Source organism: Podarcis liolepis (assembly GCF_965112155.1).
Source record: "Podarcis liolepis genome assembly, chromosome: 4".
In the NCBI taxonomy this organism is placed as follows: domain Eukaryota; kingdom Metazoa; phylum Chordata; class Lepidosauria; order Squamata; family Lacertidae; genus Podarcis; species Podarcis liolepis.
In genome coordinates this window covers 13,923,520-13,943,514 of record NC_139558.1, presented here as the reverse complement: position 1 = coordinate 13,943,514, position 19,995 = coordinate 13,923,520, and the positions used below count along the sequence as shown (strand labels likewise).

The 19,995-nt window shown below is 42.4% G+C and overlaps 1 protein-coding gene across 2 annotated transcripts in view; it reads left to right on the top strand.

Annotated features, from left to right (window-relative positions):
* Positions 1-19,995, top strand: part of GPC6 (glypican 6) — a 784,275-nt gene that overhangs the window by 230,840 nt on the left and 533,440 nt on the right. For both annotated transcript variants that reach the window (XM_083501238.1, XM_083501237.1), the window contains exon 2: positions 4,365-4,523. In XM_083501238.1, the coding sequence (XP_083357364.1) occupies positions 4,365-4,523 (159 nt within the window). The remainder of the gene's footprint in view (positions 1-4,364; positions 4,524-19,995) is intronic.

The following is a 19,995-nucleotide window of genomic DNA, read 5'->3' as shown; positions in this document are numbered from 1 at the left end:
GGTTCACTGAGTTGCAGTAGGTCATTGTGAGCTGCTGAATTAATTCTTGTTTGTGTCTGGCATAGTGCTGGCACAGCATAACTTAATGCAGTCAAGCTTCTCTATGGAGACACCCTTTGGGGCAAGGGAAAGCCAGCTAGCTGTATCTGATGCCCCTTATACTATATAATCTTTGCTGAGAGTGCCATAAGAATACAAAATGCATGGAATTTCCCAGGGTAAAAGAGTAGCATGTTCGTTGTGAGTGGTTACAGCCTGTAAAATCGCCAAGGTTTGTAAATATCAAAATCGATACCTTGATGTCATTTTAGAACAATGTGTTACAAAACCAAGAACATGAGCTTGATTTGAGGGAAAAGGTGAAGGGATTCAAACATAGCCTGTTCAGGGATCATGTTGTTCACGGAGAAGCCATTAATTTGTTATTGTTGCTGTTGTTATTGGCATAAGGTTAATTTGCAAGATTACCGATAGCAATTCACTGAAGCATGGAAGCCTAACAACATCGAACATTTACAGACTAACTAGGCTCTAATGTCCTGTGAGGATGTTTGTAAACCAAATGCTTGCCAGTCTGAAATCGGTTTGGCTTCATCCTCTCAGAAGGGGCACACAAATTCCATCAAGTTCTGCCAATAAATAATTTCAGCCTACTCTCTTGTTCACCCACCTCTTACCCAGAGAGTTGTGGTGGTGGTGAGGATGGCATTGCCTGATTGCTCATCTTCTCCCTGACTGGCAAGCAAGCAGGTCCACTCTCCCTCATCTCAGTGTTTTGATTCTGTCATATTTAGGATTGTCTGGTTTGTTGGGCCCACCTGTCAATCATGCACTGTTGCCCTATGAAAGCCCAGAATTTCAGAAGGAACGCATTTCAGTCTCGTGCTTGCCTTTCGCACCACTGAGTTTCTTGCTAGAATCCCAAGTTCATAGTTCCCCTGCTGGGTTGCAATGTTCACGTTAAAAACATCCTAGATAAGAAAAACCTAGTGTTAGAAGCATGAAGTGAACTTCAAAGCAAAAGCAGATGGCTTTTGTGTGCACGATCAAAATGGGGCAGGTAGATGCATCTTGCTTGTCATTGAATTTTAAAATGAAACCATTCTGCTCTGGCCAAATTCTTAAGTAGAAACTGGACTCTACAATCCACTCTAGACATGTGCAAATAGGTCTGGTGTGGTTGGGCATCTCTTCACAGGGACAAAAGGCACAAACTGAGTGAGGGGTTGATGAAAGCACTACCTGTACACTGCGTTGGACGGCCACTAGGATGTGAGGTAGAGTCCAACACAGTCCAAGGACATTCCTGAGTCAAGCTAGATTCCTACCTCACAGGGATGAAGGTTGAAAATTAAGAAGCAGAGAATCCTGACTCGATTCTGGAAATGCTTTCACCCCACTTGGAACCGAGGTTCTAGGAACTGAGCTAGCTTGGGTTCCATTGGTGACAAGCATAGCATAAGTAGAGAAAGAAAAGCAGATGGGCAAGTCAATGGTACAATGTTCATGGTATGAGTACTATACGAACCTATAGAGATCTAAATATATATTTAGTCTTGGAAATGGGATCCTCTTATTGGAGGGTCCTGGGGCGCCTGGGACTTACCCCATAGGGGTAAAATGGGTGGAAGGAAGTGGAAAATGCCCTGGCCCCAGCCCCTGGATCATGCCAGGTTGTTTTAGCCAATCCCCAGAGGGTGACATGATCCAGGGCTTTAAAAAGCGGCAGCGTGACGGGAGGAGGGGCATTCACGTTACGCTGCCTAACACCCTCCCCCCCTAGAGTTAGGTAGTTTAGTCTGACCTTGCTTTGGTTTGGGTCGCCTGTTTTTGGAACAGGGGCTAGGTAGGATTTTTTTCCAATTGGCAAATTGGCTCTAGTCACTTGGTTTTTGCCTACCCCTTAGCAATCGTCACAACTTGTAAGGTGGCGGTTAGACCTTGGCTCAGTTGGATTGCGGGGAGGGGAGGTGTGGCCATCACCTGCCCCTCCAGGAACAGGTATTCCATTAAAGGAAGCTGGGGGTCCTGGATCTCGTCTGAAGCCCACTTGAGGGGCTAGGGCCATGCTAGGACCACAGGAACCCCGGGGTGAACTTCAGTTGGTCCACATTGATGTTGCTCTCTTGTTTGGTTTACCCCATTGGACTACCACCCAGAGAGGTGGAGTCAGTTATAATCGGAAGTCAATGCCTAAGCCAATACCGCTCACGTGATTGTAATTCAATAAAGTTGTGGCCAAAATTCACCCCAAAACTTAAAACTAAAATATGTGTCTGAGTGAAGTTAATTTTGGGGTGGGTCCTGGGGGCCTTGGGGCGCAAAAGTTAGGCACTGAATAATATGTAAGCCCTTGTCTAGCCTCTGTGCATTAAAAGAGCATGTTGAGATTTTAATCAGCATGGTTTGTGCTGAAAGTGAAACATTTACATTGGCGCATGTGTAGCTCTTCTCACAGTCAGGGAATTTATTATATTTCTCAAGGGGACAGTGGATTTTTCTCCTTTTTGCAAGCCAGCCTAAATATTTCTGACAACCAGAGAACAGCACCAATTGGAAATTCACGGTTCATGTAGTAATAACCGAGTATTTTAATTTCATGAGCTAAATAATGGGCATCCACTTGTAGCCTCCATTGAAGAAACCAATACTGTCAAGAGCAGTGGCATGGTACACCCAGAGATAAATCTGGGGAACTGAATGAAAATCATTACTTCTCTATTGCTTTTCTTTTGTGTAGCATAAACATTAATTAAATACTTCATTGCATTTTTACTTACAATGATGTGTGTCTAACAGGAAATCAGCTTTTGTTTATGAGAACTTGTGACAGTCAGACGTTGCTATTAAAATGCAAAAGATGAAGCCAGAATTGAGCTTAAGCTCTAATATATAGGCACACAAATATTAAAGTGTAATAAAACATAAAACATTTAAAAGTTCTCTATATTGGGCTGCTAAAAGTTGTGTAGTTATTTATCTCCTTGACATCTGATGGGAGGGTGTTCCACAGGATGGACACCTCTACTGAGAAGATCCACAAGTGATGTACAGTCCTACCTTGGAAGTCGAACGGAATCCATTCCGGAAGGCCGTTTGACTTCCAAAATGTTCGAAAACCAACTTGCAGCTTCTGATAGGCTGCAGGAAGTTCCTGCAGCCAATCAGAAGCCACGGAAGCCTTGTTGGATGTCCAGGTTCAAAAAAAAAGGTTCACAAACTGGAACAATCACTTCCGGGTTTGCGGCGTTCAGGATGCAAGATGTCCGAGTTCAAGGGCATTCGACAACCAATGTATGACTGCATTTCTCTTTGTGTGGCCAATATTGGAGGTGCATTTACCAGAGGTGTTAGAGAGGGCTTTCTCCATGGTATTTCCAAGATCCAGGGACTCACTTATTAGTTAGGGCCCTTTTCTGCTAGCTTTCCTTCAGCTGGCAAAGACCTTCCTTATTTAGATGTCCTGGAGTGTGAAACTTGTGGCTTTGTGACCTTTGACCTTATTTCATGCAGCCCATTTCATATGGAGGAGGAGGAGACTGGGATAGAGAAGGAGATTGGAAGGGGGGATTTGGTCTTCCCTGTTAGCATATTGAGTGGCTGAAAGAGAATGAAAAGCGGTGCCCCCTCTGCTTTTGTTTCTGTCTCTACCCACTGAAGCCTTAGGCCCTATGCAGTAGACATCACACATTGCCTCTGAATGCTTCATGGAATACCACCCTGGTGAGAGAATGGGTCCTCATCCCTGAGAAGACTCAAACACCTGGTTTCACCAGTACGTTCTTTTCAGTTCAACACTGAAGCCCCTTCAGCCATTACACTACGCAGTCCTTTTGGTTGCAGAAATGAATGGCTGGGCAGTGACTAATAATTCATTGCAAATGAATGGAAAGCAATTTGCTGGTAGTAACTTGACAGTACATGCACATCTTGCTTACCGAACACAAGGCGTTCCCTGGAAATCATTCGCTAGGTGGAGGAGTTGACAATTTCCATTGATTTCTATGGGAAAATGTCTAATGCATTTTCAACCACACAAATTTGACCCCCAATTTTTTATTTTTATTTTTTTTAAAGACAGGAAAACACGCAAACAAATGCTTCTGGTTTATCCGATTTCTCCCCCTCCCTCCGTTCCTCAGCCAGCCAACAAAAGGCAAGCAAAGAAGTAAAAAATGTTCTGCTCAGGTATCTGAATATGTACAGGTAATATGCATAGGTTTGCCTACTGATGCCTCCGGTATGGATATGTGAAATTTCGCATAGCGAATGTTCGTAAAGTGGGACCAGTATGTGCATATGAACAGGGATGTAAATTTTGCATGCCTTCATTCATACGTTGCATTCATTTATGTTTATTGCAGGGGAACATTTGAGAATCTGCCCTCAGGAATATACATGCTGTACATCAGAAATGGAAGACAAGTTAAGCCAGCAAAGCAAACTGGAATTTGAGAACTTGGTGGAGGAGACAAGTCATTTTGTGCGCACAACCTTTGTGTCCAGGCACAAGAAATTTGATGGTGAGTAGCATGTTATATTTTGCTTATTCTTGGAGCCAATCTACACAGTCATCCACGAAACTGTACATAATGTAGACAGCCTATTTCACTTCAAGAGGCAGATAAAAGATGCTCTCCCGTGGAAAATCATTTTCCGAACTTACAAAACAAACATGTCATAGATAAGGCTAGGCTATTATCTTCTTCTTTAGCATACTAGTTTTATATGCACATGATGCTTTTAAAATAGGGCAGCCAAACATTAGGTTTGATTTGATCCAAACACCTGCAGTCTGAACGATACCATCCAGCAATAGATAACCATATGAGACTGTTGATCATGTGTGTCACATCATAAAAGGCTCAATCAATTAATCCATTGTACGGTCAGATTCCTTACTTGGAATCCCCTAGTTTATCATAGGATACCACTTATTCAGAATGAATGTTAATTGTATTTTCCAGGCAATTAGATATCAGATTCAGTTGTTGTCCTGCTAGGATAAGAGCGTCCTTTAAAGCTGGCATCCCTTATCTGTAATTATTCCTGTTAATCCCAATGATATGAAAGAATGGGCTGCTGAGAGATGAAAGACTTGCACACTGTTTAAAACAGCACATGGATGAAATATTAGGTCCGTCTCACTTGATATGCCATGGCCCCTTTCCCTATTTGTTTGCCTGAATGGGCACATTTACATTTTGCAAAATAATCCATGGGTGCTGCGGGGGCTTGGCTAAGCTCTTGCTGGAATATGCTGCCTAGGGTTTGCTCTGAAAATGATACTAATAAACATCCTTTATGAAGTGAAATGTCCCTCATGAAGACCATGATAGGACTACTATGGTGGATGCAGAACCCTGGCCAGAAAGTAGATTGATAGATAAACTTTATTCGCATTAGCCAACTGCCATAGCAACATAAAACAAGCAATATATACAATTAAAAAGACAACAGTGGGTAAAAAGGGCAATCAAATGACCAAGATTATCGTTCAGATAGTGGCCCTTAATCTCATTGCACCCTTGGAAAAAACCTAAACGACAAAACAGATCCCAAATGAGCAAGCCGGACCATCACAAACAAGATCCATCAGTTTTAAAAATGAAAGATACATCCTGCCTTGATATTCAACCTCCTACAAGAGACAGTGAGGACTCTGTTTCTGCTGAAGAACACGCTTTAATAAACCATTTCTGGTCATTGCAGCCCTCAGCTCAAAACGAAATCTTGGATAGACTAGACATACTCAGAAGCCAGAAAGTAGAAAAATAAGTCATTGTTCTACACACCTTATTCTAAAGCTATTAAGCTTTGGGGTTTTTTAAACTTACTTTCCCCAATAGCACACAACTTTTGCCATTAATATATAAAAATGAAAGTGTTTGATTCCCAAGGGACTTATATCTCTTCCCAGGATGAATGAAGGTTGCAGTGTCGCCACCCCGAGAGAAATATCCTTTGTCAATATGACCAGAGATGCTCTTTCCTAACCGAATCTACAAGCGCAGAAAAAGATCGAATTCTCACACTTGCCTTATGACATGGTTGCCAAAGGGCAAATATTTGCCATTGTCTATGCCCAGTGCACTTGTAGTGAGGTGACTTTAGACTTCCTTTTGTTGTGTTCCGAATCACTCCAGAGAGATTGTCGCGTCCTCCAGAATCAAAGCAAAAGATGATTCAGCAGCTTTGCAGGGGTTGAACACATTTTCCCTTTCTTCTGTCAGAGGGGATGAGTTCATTGTGGATATTTTCATTCTCTCCATCAAAGCATATGCTGAAATTATGTAGGGGGAAGAAAATTGTGTTGATTCATGGAAGGATGAACAATGCTACTCTAATTATGCTGAAACTTTTAGTACTCATTTCATCACATAATTGGCGTGCAGTTTTGGAAGAGCTCTTTCATGGGATATGCAGCAAATTGCAATAGATAGATGCAAAAGGTAGAAACCGATCACCTGAATGCAGTGCCTTTTTGGTGGAAGGAAACTCAAACAGCTAGGGAAATTTACCAGCAGAGATGTCCCACAGATGGCTTTTGTGCTTAGCTTCTGAATAGCCCTTATTTATTGTCTAGTACATTTCAGAATCATAGTTATTATTGTGATTGTGCTGCGTTTTTTTTGGGGGGGGGCCATAGCAGAAAAGCACTTAGTGACAGCTCAGTATATTTTGCTGCCTAAAACCTAATCTGGCATTCCAAAATAGTGGTTGAAGGGTAGAAGATTCTGTTGTCTCTCTCTACCCCTTTCTCACTACTAGTAATACTTCTCCTCCAAGTGCAAGCTAACTAGTGGGGTAGGAGAGCTGAAAATAATGCCAATATACTTCACATCTGGAAACCAATGCGCCCCTTGGGTTTCAGATAGTACATGGGTAGACAAGTCTAAAAAGCCTGGGACACAAATTTTCATGGCCCTCTAGCAGCTATGGTGGCTCATTTACTGGAATTAATGTACAGTGGTACCTTGGGTTAAGTACTTAATTCGTTCCGGAGGTCCGTTCTTAACCTGAAACTGTTCTTAACCTGAAGCACCACTTTAGCTAATGGGGCCTCCCGCTGCCGCCGCGCTGCCGGAGCCCGATTTCTGTTATCCTGAAGCAAAGTTCTTCACCTGAAGCACTATTTCTGGATTAGCGGAGTTTGTAACCTGAAGCGTATGTAACCCAAGGTACCACTGTATCTAGTGTTAACTATGGAAGTGTATAATTGATGCTGACCAAATTAAACCTCCTGATGTATGTTTTGCTCTAGGAGGCTTAGTTTGGTCAAAATCGAGTGCAGTAGTACCTTGGATCCCAAATGCCTTGCGAATCGCACGTTTTGGCTCCCGCGGAAGTAAATGTTCCGGTTTGCGAACGTTCTTTGGAACCCGAACGTCTGACATGACTTCACCAGCTTCCAATTGGCTGCAGAAGCCTCCTGCAGTTAATCGGAAGCCACGTCTTGGTTTCCAAACGTTTTGGAAGTCGAACGGACTTCTGGAACGGATTCCGTTCAACTTCCGAGATACCACTGTATACACTTTCAGAGTTAACACTAAATACATTACTTCTGATTAATAAGTATTCATAGCTGCTAGAGGGCCATGTAAAATTGTTTGCGGCGCTTTTAAAACTTGTCTACCCATGTACTATCTGAAACCCAAGGAGCGCATTGCTTGCCAGGTGTGCCATTTTTTCAGCTCCCCTACCCAACTAAGCAGGATTAGTAGTGGACAATCCACGTCCCTTTGAAAGCTTTGAAATATCAGAATATGCATCACCCTGCAATAGCCTTCTGGCTTCTTTGCGAAATCTGTTTCCCTGTTTATTGTAGTGAGTAGGACGCCGTTTTGTCCTACATAAAGTCGGGAGTAGAAAGCTGATGGAGGATCGAAGGAAGTATGAGACCAAATTACATCAGCTGCACACTCTTCTGTTGCTCTGGAGCAGGGGTCTGCAACCCGCGGCTCCGGAGCCGCATGTGGCTCTTTTACACCTTTGCCACGGCTCCGGGGCGGATACTAGCGAGGGGAGGAGGCGCATTGTGCGCCCCGACACTCCCCACTGTGGCGGGCACTGTACCGGCTGTGACGTCGCATGGACGTCGGGTGCGTCCCGACGTCACCTTCCCACCCGCCCACCCGCTACATTGTAAGGGGCATGTACGCTGGTCACTGTTTTGAAGGGGAATGAAGAACACACACACACAAAAAGGTAATTTGTTAATTTAACGTTTATTTCTATGAGGAGGAGTAATTCTGAGGGGTCAAACAAAGAAATAATAAAAAAGTGACAAAAAAGTTATTTTTATAATGATGAGTTTTGCGGCTCCCAGGGTTTTTTTCCTTCGGAAACGGGTCCAAGTGGCTCTTTTTGTCTTAAAGGTTGCAGACCCCTGCTCTGGAGCATTTAAAGGAAAACATGTGCTCTCCAGGTTGACAGCTGGCTGCCAACCATCTATGCCACATACAGCAACAGTGAGCCACAACTTTAGAACTATTATTTAGCCTCAGAATAACATCAAGCACTTCCAAATGTCCTGGCATCAAGTGCCTCAAATAAAGGAGCACTGGAGCAAATCAGCTGATATTCTTTCATCCCTGAAAGTATGTATGGGACAAAGAAACATCACAATTTGCAGAGATTTGATTCACAGTTATAGCTTTGCTTGATTTTCAGGAAATGATGGGGATCTGAACTGTTTGCCCACTGAGGAACAACCCCTTACAGGACTGGGCAAACAGTTGTGTTTATTAGTACTCAGACAACCCAAGGCATACCTCAAAACAGCTTAAGATATATTATCCTCCCAGAGTTGTCGTAATACTATCATCTCATTATCACCAATTCCCCCTGCATAGTGGCTTTGCTGAGCAGCTGTTTTGCAGCCAAGCCAATATCTTTTTAAAGTATTGCTCTATCAGCAGCTGAAACCAACCCACCAGAAGGGGTAATGCCATGAATGTTAATGAGCAGGCGGTATCTGTTCACTGACATTTCTTAACTAATCCTCTGAATAACTATAGGCAAATTGCAATGAGATGTTGATTTTTATTTTTTTAAGGGGGGAAAACAGTTAAAGGAAAGCTGGTTACTGTCTTACTCTGCCATAGTAAGTGGAAAATAATTCCGCATTAAGTGGTTTCTACATCCAAGTGGCTAGCTTCTCAATGTGATACAGATGAAGTAAATTATATTGCTGTACATGTGGCTCTGAAAATGTATGCAAACAACATAAATGCAGAAAACCAGAGGGACTAGCTTCCCAAATGTTATGAAAATGTCTTTAATTAAATCAGTCTTTTTCAACCTGTTGCCTCCAGATGTTTGTGGACTGCAACTTCCAGTATCCCTGAGCTTTAGTCTTAGAATATATAAGACAAAAGCACGGTTTTTCCTCATTATCAATACAGTGGACCTTCCAGATACGAACTTAATTTGTTCTGGGGGTCCAGTCGTACCCCAAAAATTACGTAAATAGAGGCGTGCCCCTGCACATGCACACAGCATGATTGAGTGCTTCTGCACATGCGCGTGTGGCCGTAACCCGAAGATTCCGTATCCAGAGGGATACGTAAGAAGAGGTACAACTGTATATCACATATATGTATCTTCCACTGATGAATAGATGGGGAAATTGTTATTTGCTAGCAAGACACACACAGTTTGCTACGGGTGGTGGGGTGGTGGGTAAGTCAGATGCCTTACCCAGCCCAAAAAATGGCTATAAATATAGTTCAAAATCTCATAATCTCTTCAATACCACCATAACCCCCCCCCCCAAAATGCCTGTAATACAAACAAATATTTTGCTTCTGTAGAAACTGAGATTGCAAGAGGACATTTTTTATTTGAAAACTTTCTTTTACTTGAGTATGTGAGTGTAATAAGGTTTGTTTTGAATTGGAAGGTTTATGATGGGTTTTGAGAAGTTTAAAAGTTTTCAGAAGTGTGTGTGTGTGTGAGGGAAATGTTTTCACGGCTTATGCATGTGATTTCTTTTAATTGAAAGGTTGATACTGGTTTTCAACCAGCGAAAAGTTGGCAGGGGTGTGTGTGCAGATTGAAATAACATTTGATGAATTCTACATTCCTGGATAGAAATAAGTTTGAAAGTGACAAAAACTTCTCTCATATAGAGAAATGCAGTAGAACTTCACAGCACTTTTAGTATGTTTGTGTAACTATCCCTACTTTCTGCGCCATGCATCAATTTTGTTCCAATTTCTTTTGCAAATTGAATAATTTCTTTCAAAATGTGTCAGTGTTGTCAATAATAAAAATAATACTAGCATACCCTCCAACATTCCTTCAATGGAAATAGGAACGCCCCATTCCATAATGATAATTTTACTGTTTATACCCCACACATCTTCCTGGGTTAGCCCAGCCACTCTGAGCAGCGTCTAACACATATAAAAACATACAGTGGTGCCCCGCAAGGCGAATGCCTCGCAAGACGGAAAACCCGCTAGACGAAAGGGTTTTCCGTTTTGGAGGTGCTTCGCAAAACGAATTTCCTATGGGCTTGCTTCGCAAGACGAAACTGTCTTGTGAGTTCCTGCATTGTTTTTTTCCTCCCCCCCCCTTTTCCCCAAGCCGCTAAGCCACTTATCAGCTGATCCTAAGCCGCTAAGCCGCTTAACAGCTGATCCGCTAAGCCGCTTATCAGCTGATCCGCTAAGCCGCTTAACAGCTGATCCACTAAGCTGCTTATCAGCTGATCCGCTAAGCTGCTTATCAGCTGATCCGCTAAGCCCGCTAAGCCGCTTATCAGCTGATCCGCTAAGCCCACTAATCCGCTAATAGCGCTAATCCGCTAAACCGCTAATGCGCTTGCTTCGCAAGATGGAAAAAACCGCAAGACGAAGAGACTCACGAAATGGATTCTTTTCGTCTTGCGAGGCACCACTGTACTGTATTTTTCCGCATATTAGACTAGGTTTTTTTTACCAAAAAAATAGGTTTAAAATTGGGACTCGTCTTATACACAGGTAGTGCTGAGGAGGTTTTCTTAATTTGGAGTCCCTCAAAATACGTCTTATACACGGAAAAATACAGTAATAAAACATTAAACATTGGGAGGAAAAAACCCTTCCCTATACAGGATTGCCTTCAGATGGCTCGGGGGTCGGATAACTCCTTACCCTCAAATGTTTCTCCAGTGAAAATAGGGACATCCTAAGGAAAAGTGGGACATTCCAGGATCAAATCAGATACCGGGATGGCTTCTCCAAATCAGCGATGTCCCTGGATAATAGGGGCACTTGGAGGGTCTGTTCTTGCCTTCTCCATCATGGTGCCTCCCTCATCCCTTACACTCACTATATTTACATCTGTAGACCCTGTGTATTCCTGTTTCTGTCATCACAAAGAAAGCGAGGTTCCAAAAGGGCCACCCTTAACATCACAGTACTTGGGGAAAGAGGGAGTATGAAGTGAGCCATATTTTCCTGGAAGAACTAGCTGAGTTCTTTTACACTTCGTAGGCTTCTCTGCATGCATAAGTGTGCAGATCTGCTTCAGAAAAATGTTGCATTTCACGTAGGGTTGGGGTTTTCTGTTTTAAAATTGTATTATATTTTTATATTATCTTTGAGATTTGACACTTGCTCACAGTCCATGGATAGAGGTCAGTTATTTATTTATTTTCAGAAAGTATGCGTTTGTGTATCTTGCAGAAGTGTGAATTTCCATGGATATAGATGGCATATATAAAGGTGTCTTTTTATTGTTATGGTTGGTGCCCACCTGACATGCGAATGCTTCTAATGGTATCATCATAGTAGGTGCATCTAAGTCAGGTATATCAAGTTTCAGATAAAGCAAGGATTTATGGCAATTTACTGCCCCAATTTTATACAGACTCTGGTCTCAAAACTGCACAGACAGTCACATTAGTTTGAGAAGGAGAGGCAGTAAAAGCCCCATAAAACTTGTCTGATTTATAGTTCTTTGATCTTTTCTCACTGAAATATCCAAATGGCATAAACAAAATGTCTCTTTCCCATGGAAGATTCAACAATACGATAAAGGCACCAATCCGTCGGAGTATTTGTAGAATCAAGGACTACATTTAGAAAGAGTTACCTAGGAGCATCTTTTATCACAGTAAAACAGACCTGCTTGCTATTTATATTCTTTTCGTGCAGACCTGGGTCTCAGCTAGATTGGTAAAGAAAAAGTGATTTATATGCATTGTACATGCAATATAACATTGTGCCACCAGATGGTGCCGTGGAGCCTGTTTTTCTCTACCTGTTTTCCCTGTTTAAATTTACAACACATTTAAATGAAACACTTCTTTGAAACACAGGACTTGATGTCCTTCCACAGGGCCTGTAAGACAGAGCTATTCCACCTGGCCTTCAATTTGAATTAGCCTGATCGTCTATTCCCTTTCCCCTTTCCTCTTCTATGAAGAAACCCTTTCTGGGAACCCACATTTAAATTCTTCCCTGGTCTCCGTGCTGGCCCTAGTAGGACCAACTTGACCAATTAGCCCTGGTGATCATTTGATGTCTACTGACTGGGGTTTTTTCCCCTTTCTTCCCAAAATGACCCCTGAATTTTTGAATTATATTGATATTGATGCTGCATTTTATGGTTGTATTTTATGCTGTTTTATGCTGTTTTTAAGTCGCATTTTAATCATTGTTTCATATTTGCTGTTAGCTGCCCTGAGTCTGGTTTTTAAACCAGGAAGGGCGGGGTATAAATTATTATTATTATTATTATTATTATTATTATTATTATTATTATTATTATTATTTGTCCAGTTCCAGCCATGGATAACCTGTGACACCCATTTCAGAGTGGTTAATGATGTCCTTGTAAGTGGTAACACTGCATGCAAGTGACATTTAGGTTTTAGCTGCACTAAGAAAATCTAAACCTATATCTAATGGAAGGTTCTCTGAGCATAATCCAGTGTTTGCCCTCTGTAGTAAAGCTTGTCATATTGCCTTCCTTAAGAAGAGCCCTGCTAGATCACATCAAAGGGCCCATCTAGTCCAACAACCCATTCTCACAGCGACCAATCAAATGCCTACAGAACATGGGTGGCGCTGTGGTCTAAACCACCGAGCCTCTTGGGCTTGCCGATCAGAAGGTTGGTGGTTCGAATTCCCTTGAGGGAGTGAGCTCCCGTTGCTCTGTCCCAGCTCCTGCCAACCTAGCAGTTTGAAAGCATGCCAGTGCAAGTAGATAAATAGGTACCACTGTGGCGGGAAGGTAAATGGCATTTTCATGTACTGTGGCTTCTGTCACAGTGTTCCATTGTGCCCGAAGCAGTTTAGTCATGCTGGCTACATGACCCAGAAAGCTGTCTGTGGACAAACGCCGGCTCCCTCAGCCTGAAAGCGAGATGAGCACCACAAACCCATAGTTGCCTTTGACCGGACTTCCCCTTCCAGGGGGGTCCTTTACCTTTACCTTTTTCCTTTCTAGGACCTGAGCAGGATTGACCTGAGTGAAACAGCTCTCTCCCCACTTGCAATTTGAAATAACTAGTATTCAGAGGCATAGTGCCTTCAACCCTGGAGGCAGAACATATCTACAGTAGCTAATAGCCATTGACAGCCTTTATCCTCCATGATTTTTGATTAATCTGATAATAACTTCCACTGGGAAACATGACCATGGAGGACTAGCTTACAGCTCCATTCACAAATGCATATCCAGTATCCAATGGACTATAACAGTACACAGTTACCTGCAGCTGCGAAGGAGTCATTGCAGATCAAATGCTACAGGTATACAAATGTAATTAATAAATATTAAATCTCATCTCAGATACCTCACCAGAGGAGGATGCTCAGGAGGCTAAGCCTCTAACCTTGATAAAAATGGACAAAGAGTCAATTAATAAGCTTGCGGGCCAAGGTGCAGTATTCAAAAGAATTAGGGTCTGTGCCACAGAAGAATGAAGTGCAAAAAGGTAGCTCCAAAAACATTAACCTTATTTGTATCTCGGCAGACAGCCATTGCTTGACTGGCATCAGAAGTTTGTTTCTTTAACTACGTGTCAGCAGGAGGGTTTTCTTTCTCCTAAAGACAGATACAATTCTTTGTAGCGGACAATTTCTTATGTGTTCAGCACATGATTAACCATGGTTTTCCCATGATTATCCTGACATAGCACTGGAAACTTCCATTCATGCTCCTGTTCACCAATAGACCAGATAGCCTTGCAACAATTAAAACAGGTCTCCTTCTCATTTTCTGTTGGCAAAATGCACCAGGGCTGATGGTGTGCATATTTATTTACGGCTGAGATACTGACCTGAACTCTGGATAGTATTTTACCATGAAAGGCCTAATCTGAAAAGAGATCTAGATTATTAAGACACACTGGGCTGAACATCTAAAGCTGCCTAACCTTTCTAACTGGATTAACATATTTGTTCAGTGGGTAACATGGGAAGATGACTGCTCTGCTCTCTTGATCGGCTCTGTTCTGGCATTTTTCATAATTAGAGAGAATGGCAACCTCCCTCAATTAAAATTCCCATTTATGTCCGGTTGGAAAATATACTGTCACCTATCTTAATGGGGCAGAAAGGTCACAGTCTGTAGCATATGAGGGGGTGGCTGTGAATAACCAACTTCGACTTTTAGTAGGAAGTATTAATTAAACATGGAATAACAAGTTATCCAAAGGCATTTAAAGAGAGATTTTTCAAGCAGGACTACCCAGGTTATTTATAATTTGTAAATCAGGTAATTGCAGTCTGGAATAGCATATCCCAATACTCTTATTTTTGGTGAATGACTACTTCACCACTACAAGAGAGAACTTTTATTTCAGAGGCATTGTTCTGTGAATGTCTAAATAATTTCATTTAAATTTGTGTGTAGAAACCGTGAAATAATATTTGCTAGGTATTCCAGTACTAAAAAGAACTGAAGACACACATTGGTGTCCACCCCCAGCTGAGTCATATTTGTCAAGTGTGGAGCTTTATTTTGTTAATTTTGTAAAGTAAGCTTCTGGTTCTTGTGGAAGTTGAGAGATGAGGCACCACATGCAGAAATCTTTTGATTTATGAGAAACTAGCCTGCTCCTGCCTCTTAGTGATTTTAGCCACTGACTAAAGTCATAAAATTGATTGACTTTTAGCAGAGCATATCTAGTTATCTAGGGCTGACTAGAGTGAAACACCAAGTGGGATGATCTTAATAGATGGTCCTGGTTGCGGGCAGGCCCTCAACCCAGTCCCCCTACCCTGGCATGGGTGGAACCATCACCCTCACGCCAGGGTGGCACCACGATTACCCAGGGCTATTGTCCAATCAATTCGAATGGGCGATTGTGGGGAATGTATAAAAGCGGCAGCGCAATGTGTGCCAAGCACCTGCTTCGCACTGCTGAACACCCGCCCAACCTCCCTTTAATTTAAGTGTCCTCTGGCCTTGTTTGGACTTCGGTTGGTTGTCCATTTTGGGTCGGGGACCAGGTAGGAATTTTTCCATTTGGCGAATTGGCACTGGCCACTTGGTTTTTGCCTACATCTTAGCAATCAAGGGACGTGGGTGGTGCTGTGGGTTAAACCACAGAGCCTAGGGTTTGCCGATCAGAAGGTCAGCGGTTCGATTCTCCGCAACAGGGTGAGCCCCCGTTGCTCAGTCCCTGCTCCTGCCAACCTAGCAGTTTGAAAGCACGTCAAAGTGCAAGTAGATAAATAGGTACCGCTCCGGCAGGAAGGTAAACGGCATTTCTGTGCACTGCTCTGGTTCTCCAGAAGTGGCTTAGTCATGCTGGCCACATGACCCGGAAGCTGTACGCCGGCTCCCTCGGCCAATAAAGCGAGATGAGAGCCGCAACCCTAGAGTCGGTCACGACTGGACCTAATGGTCGGGGTCCCTTTAACTTTACCTTTACTAGCAATCATCACAACTTTGTAAGGTTTGGCAGTTAGGCATTGGCTTATTGTTGAGTGGTGGAGGGGAGGTCGTCCATCGCCTGCCCCTCCATTTCAAGGGTATTCTGTTAAAGGAATCTGGGGCCTGTATCCTGTCCGAAGTCTGCTTGAGGGGCTAGGGCCATGCCAGGCCTCTGGGAACACCAGGGGAGATGCAGGCGGGTTCCCCCGAAGCAGTTTCCCTTTGGGTGGTTTACCCTTACAGACTTCCTGCAAAGGGGGCAGGAGTCAGATATAGTCTTGCCAATGCCTAAGCCAATACCGCTCTCATTCCTGTAATCAATAAAGTTCTGGCCAAAATAATTGCCCAATAAACTTAAACAAAAATTCTGTGTCTGTGTGAATTTCTTTATGTTAATGGGGGGTTGACTTGTGGGTCTTGCCACGCAATTGCCTAGACTCTAGAGAAGGGACTTCCTCGGTTTATTTTTAAGCCTTTTATTTTGGGGAACTGATTGTTGTCCCATATTCTGTTATTCAGAATGTTAGTGCAGCTGTGATGGGGAGTATCATAAAAGCACAAGGTATCAGCAAAGACAGGTGTTTATGATATTCCTAATGGGCCTTATTTCATACCAAAAATATGATTCCCACTGCCCTCTGAGTTTGCAAATATTTAAAAACCATTAACTAATCACTCTGCTAATGCCACTGCAAAAAGCACCCATCATATTTTTCGGGAGGGGAAATCAGAGTGCTGTTATTCTGAAGTTTCGGGTGGATATTTTTTTTTTAGGAAAATGGAAAGATGCTGTGAATTTGACTACAGCAGCAGTGCAATTAAGCAAGAGCTGGATGGGGCAATGGGATCCAGGGAAATAATGAAGGTTTCTGGGATGCTAGGTCTACCCATTGAGATATGATGGAGGGATAGACAAAAACTGCAAGTTTCTCAGAGGCAAATAGGAACTTCGGAGGAACAATTTTCATCAAGATCATAATGGGGAATGTGGGGAACAGGGTTGAAACTGCCCCTACACAACTGCTGTGAACTCAATTATTATCAGCCCCTGCAGCTGCTTTTTGCACTCTAAGAGACTGAGCACAATAAGTGCAAAGACACATTAAACATCATGTCTAGTATGGCAGGGATCCTGTATATAGTGCATAGGCTGCCTCCGGCTTGCCAATCCTGGGCTGCAATTGTTTTGCCATTCAACCCCAGGCCAGTAATTTCAGGCAAGAGGGAATCCTTTCCTGCAAGAGTCTGCCTTCCAACATTTCACAGATGAAAATAGGCAAATGCTTGTAATGTTCTTATTCTAATACCAAGGTTCACTGCCTGAGCTGCTGCTCCCATTATTATACATGGTTGAAGACTCGACTCCGACATATTTCATCAGTAATAGCCTCTTCTGCACTGTTTTAAGTTTGGCTTAATATATGCTAGGATATGACACAACTATCCTATTGTAAGTGGGCTTTATTAGCCAGTAAAACGGAACACAATAAGCTATATGACACTTTGGTGCCCCTGTTTGTGGGTTCCACCTGTTGGGAGACAGGATGCATCCATCTCTTCTTTTATCAAAAATCTAACTAGAATAGCATTAGCATTTATTTATTTATTTATTTATTTATTTGCTTGGTTCTGCATCACACTGTTGACTCATGTTAAGCTTGTGGTTTAGTAAAGGCCCCTAGATCCTTTCCACCTTATATTGCTGCAGCTGTTTTCCCCCCCTGCCTGTGTAGAATCTTACATTTGCCCCTACAGTGGTGCCTCGCAAGACAAAAATAATCCGTTCCGCGAGTCTCTTCATCTAGCGGTTTTTTCGTCTTGCGAAGCAACCCTATTAGCGGCTTAGCGGATTAGCGCTATTAGCGGTTTAGCGGATTAGCGGCTATTAAAGGCTTAGCGGCTTAGCAGCTAAAAGGCTATTAGCGGCTTAGCGGCTTAGAAAAGGGGGGGAAGCGGGAAAAAATCAGAACACTCGCAAGACGTTTTCGTCTTGCGAAGCAAGCCCATAGGGAAATTCGTCTTGCAAAGCAGCTCAAAAACAGAAAACCCTTTCGTCTAGCGGGTTTTCCGTCTTGCGAGGCATTCGTCTTGCAGGGCACCACTGTATTGAAATTCATTTTGTACGTTTTGGCCCAGCTCTCCAATCTGTTAAGGTCATCCTGAATCCTGATTCTGCCTTCTGTGGCATTAGCTACCCCTCCCAGTCATCAACACCCAATTCTATTTTTCTAGAAAAAGGAATGCTGGAATTCACCATGAACATCTCCCTTGTTCTCTTATAATGACATTGGCGCCCACCTGAGAGGTGATAGAACTCAGTTCCGGTGAGTTTCCACTGGGGAAAAAAAACCCATGTCAGCATCAATGGTTTGCGCATGGATGGCAGTAGTTGGAGCAGGCAGACAGGTCCCCTGGTCACAGTCTTCCCCTCTATGGCAAAAGCATTAGTGCTTCTATCTCTGTTTATAGCAATTATTTCTAAATGTGCCTCTATGCATATAAATTAGCACATGCAATTTTTATGCTAATCTGTCTCCTCTTATTTAGTGATGGGGCCATTCTGTCTATCGGCCTAAGTGTAGGGAAACGGAAGCCTACAGAATGGCAAGTCAAACAAGTGATGCCAATGAACTTGAAAAAATTGATTCCCAAAGGCACAAAAGTGTAGCGATTAACCAGAGATAGGGACAAGAAAATAGGCTCTGTGTGTGGAAAGCAGGAACTGTTTGAGCATATAAGAAAGAACTTTGTATAAGCCACATATTTAACATTTTCCCCAAATTGAAAACCATCTTTCATTCAATAAAAACACACAGTTCAGATCACAATAAAAAGTCAATAAAAACAATAAAACCACCAAGCACTAATGTTATAAAAGGCAGAACTCTTACAGAAACACTGTGGAAGGGGGGGGGGATGTAGCTTGGACTAGTACCTAGAAACTAAAAATGAATCTGTGGAGGTCTGATAATCCCTATACCATTTTCAACTGTATAGTAAGCTCTTGTTGCATTCAAAGTACGTTAAAAAGATACCAGATAACTGGGCTAGTAAACCGCTTTAGTGCAGGTGGAAATTCATGATTAAATGTTCCTTCATTTAAAAAAAAAAAAAAAAAACAGCAACACATGTAAAGCCAGCATGTTAGGGACCTTTTAAGTGATAAACAGTCAAGGACTTTTTGTATAGAGAACATTAAGTCACACGGATTCTAATGTACAGTGTGAACTGTGAAGTGAAAAAAACAAGCTTACCACTTTGCAGTTGTTGGGGAAGTGAATGAGCCTGCTCATGGATACTGATGTATCACATTATTATTATTTGCCTGTGTTTGCTTTTTCCAAAATCTTTTAAATAAATATTGGTCACTTCCAAACGACCAGTTTGATGAGTATTCATCCTTATTTGTTGGTGGAGAGATATCCTTATTTGTTGGTGGAGAGATTAGGTAACATTGTGTTATAGGAGTTAGCCCATACTTTCCACTGCATTTCCCACCAAATTCATCACAAATAGTTTAAGTCCATTTCGGGGGCCTAATCTGGCCCGCCGGTCAATTTAATCTGGCCCCTGGGGCAGTTTATTTCCTGGGGTAAAATTCTAAAAAAAATAACCCTCAACAACTTCAACCCTAAGAAAAGCTCAACAACTTCATTCCTTAAAAAAAATCACCACTGGTTAGTAGAAGTGGGCTTGTTTTGTGAGAGCTCCAGACTATCTTTCATTGTGCAACCTGAATTTGCTGGGATGTGAATGACTCCCACCTGAAAAATAGTGACAGTCTGGAAGCGCTCATCATCTTTCCAATGTGCAATGTCTCCATTTCTCTGCATCCTTTTCCCCATTGCATTTCTGGTATCCCTGTCACCTCTCCTGAATTTCTTTTTTTTTGGGGGGGGGTGTTCCAATTTAGGTAATGTGATGTTTTAATCTTGGTTATGGATTATTTTAACATAAAGCATCTACTGTTCATTAAGGATTTGCTTCTAACAATAAAGCATCACTATTCATTTGGGCTATGCTTCTAACAAAGATCATGAAAGTGCTGATAGTCTGCCATAACCTATTTCCTCTCATTGCCATCCACAAATATTCTCAAACAAACATGTTCTGTAA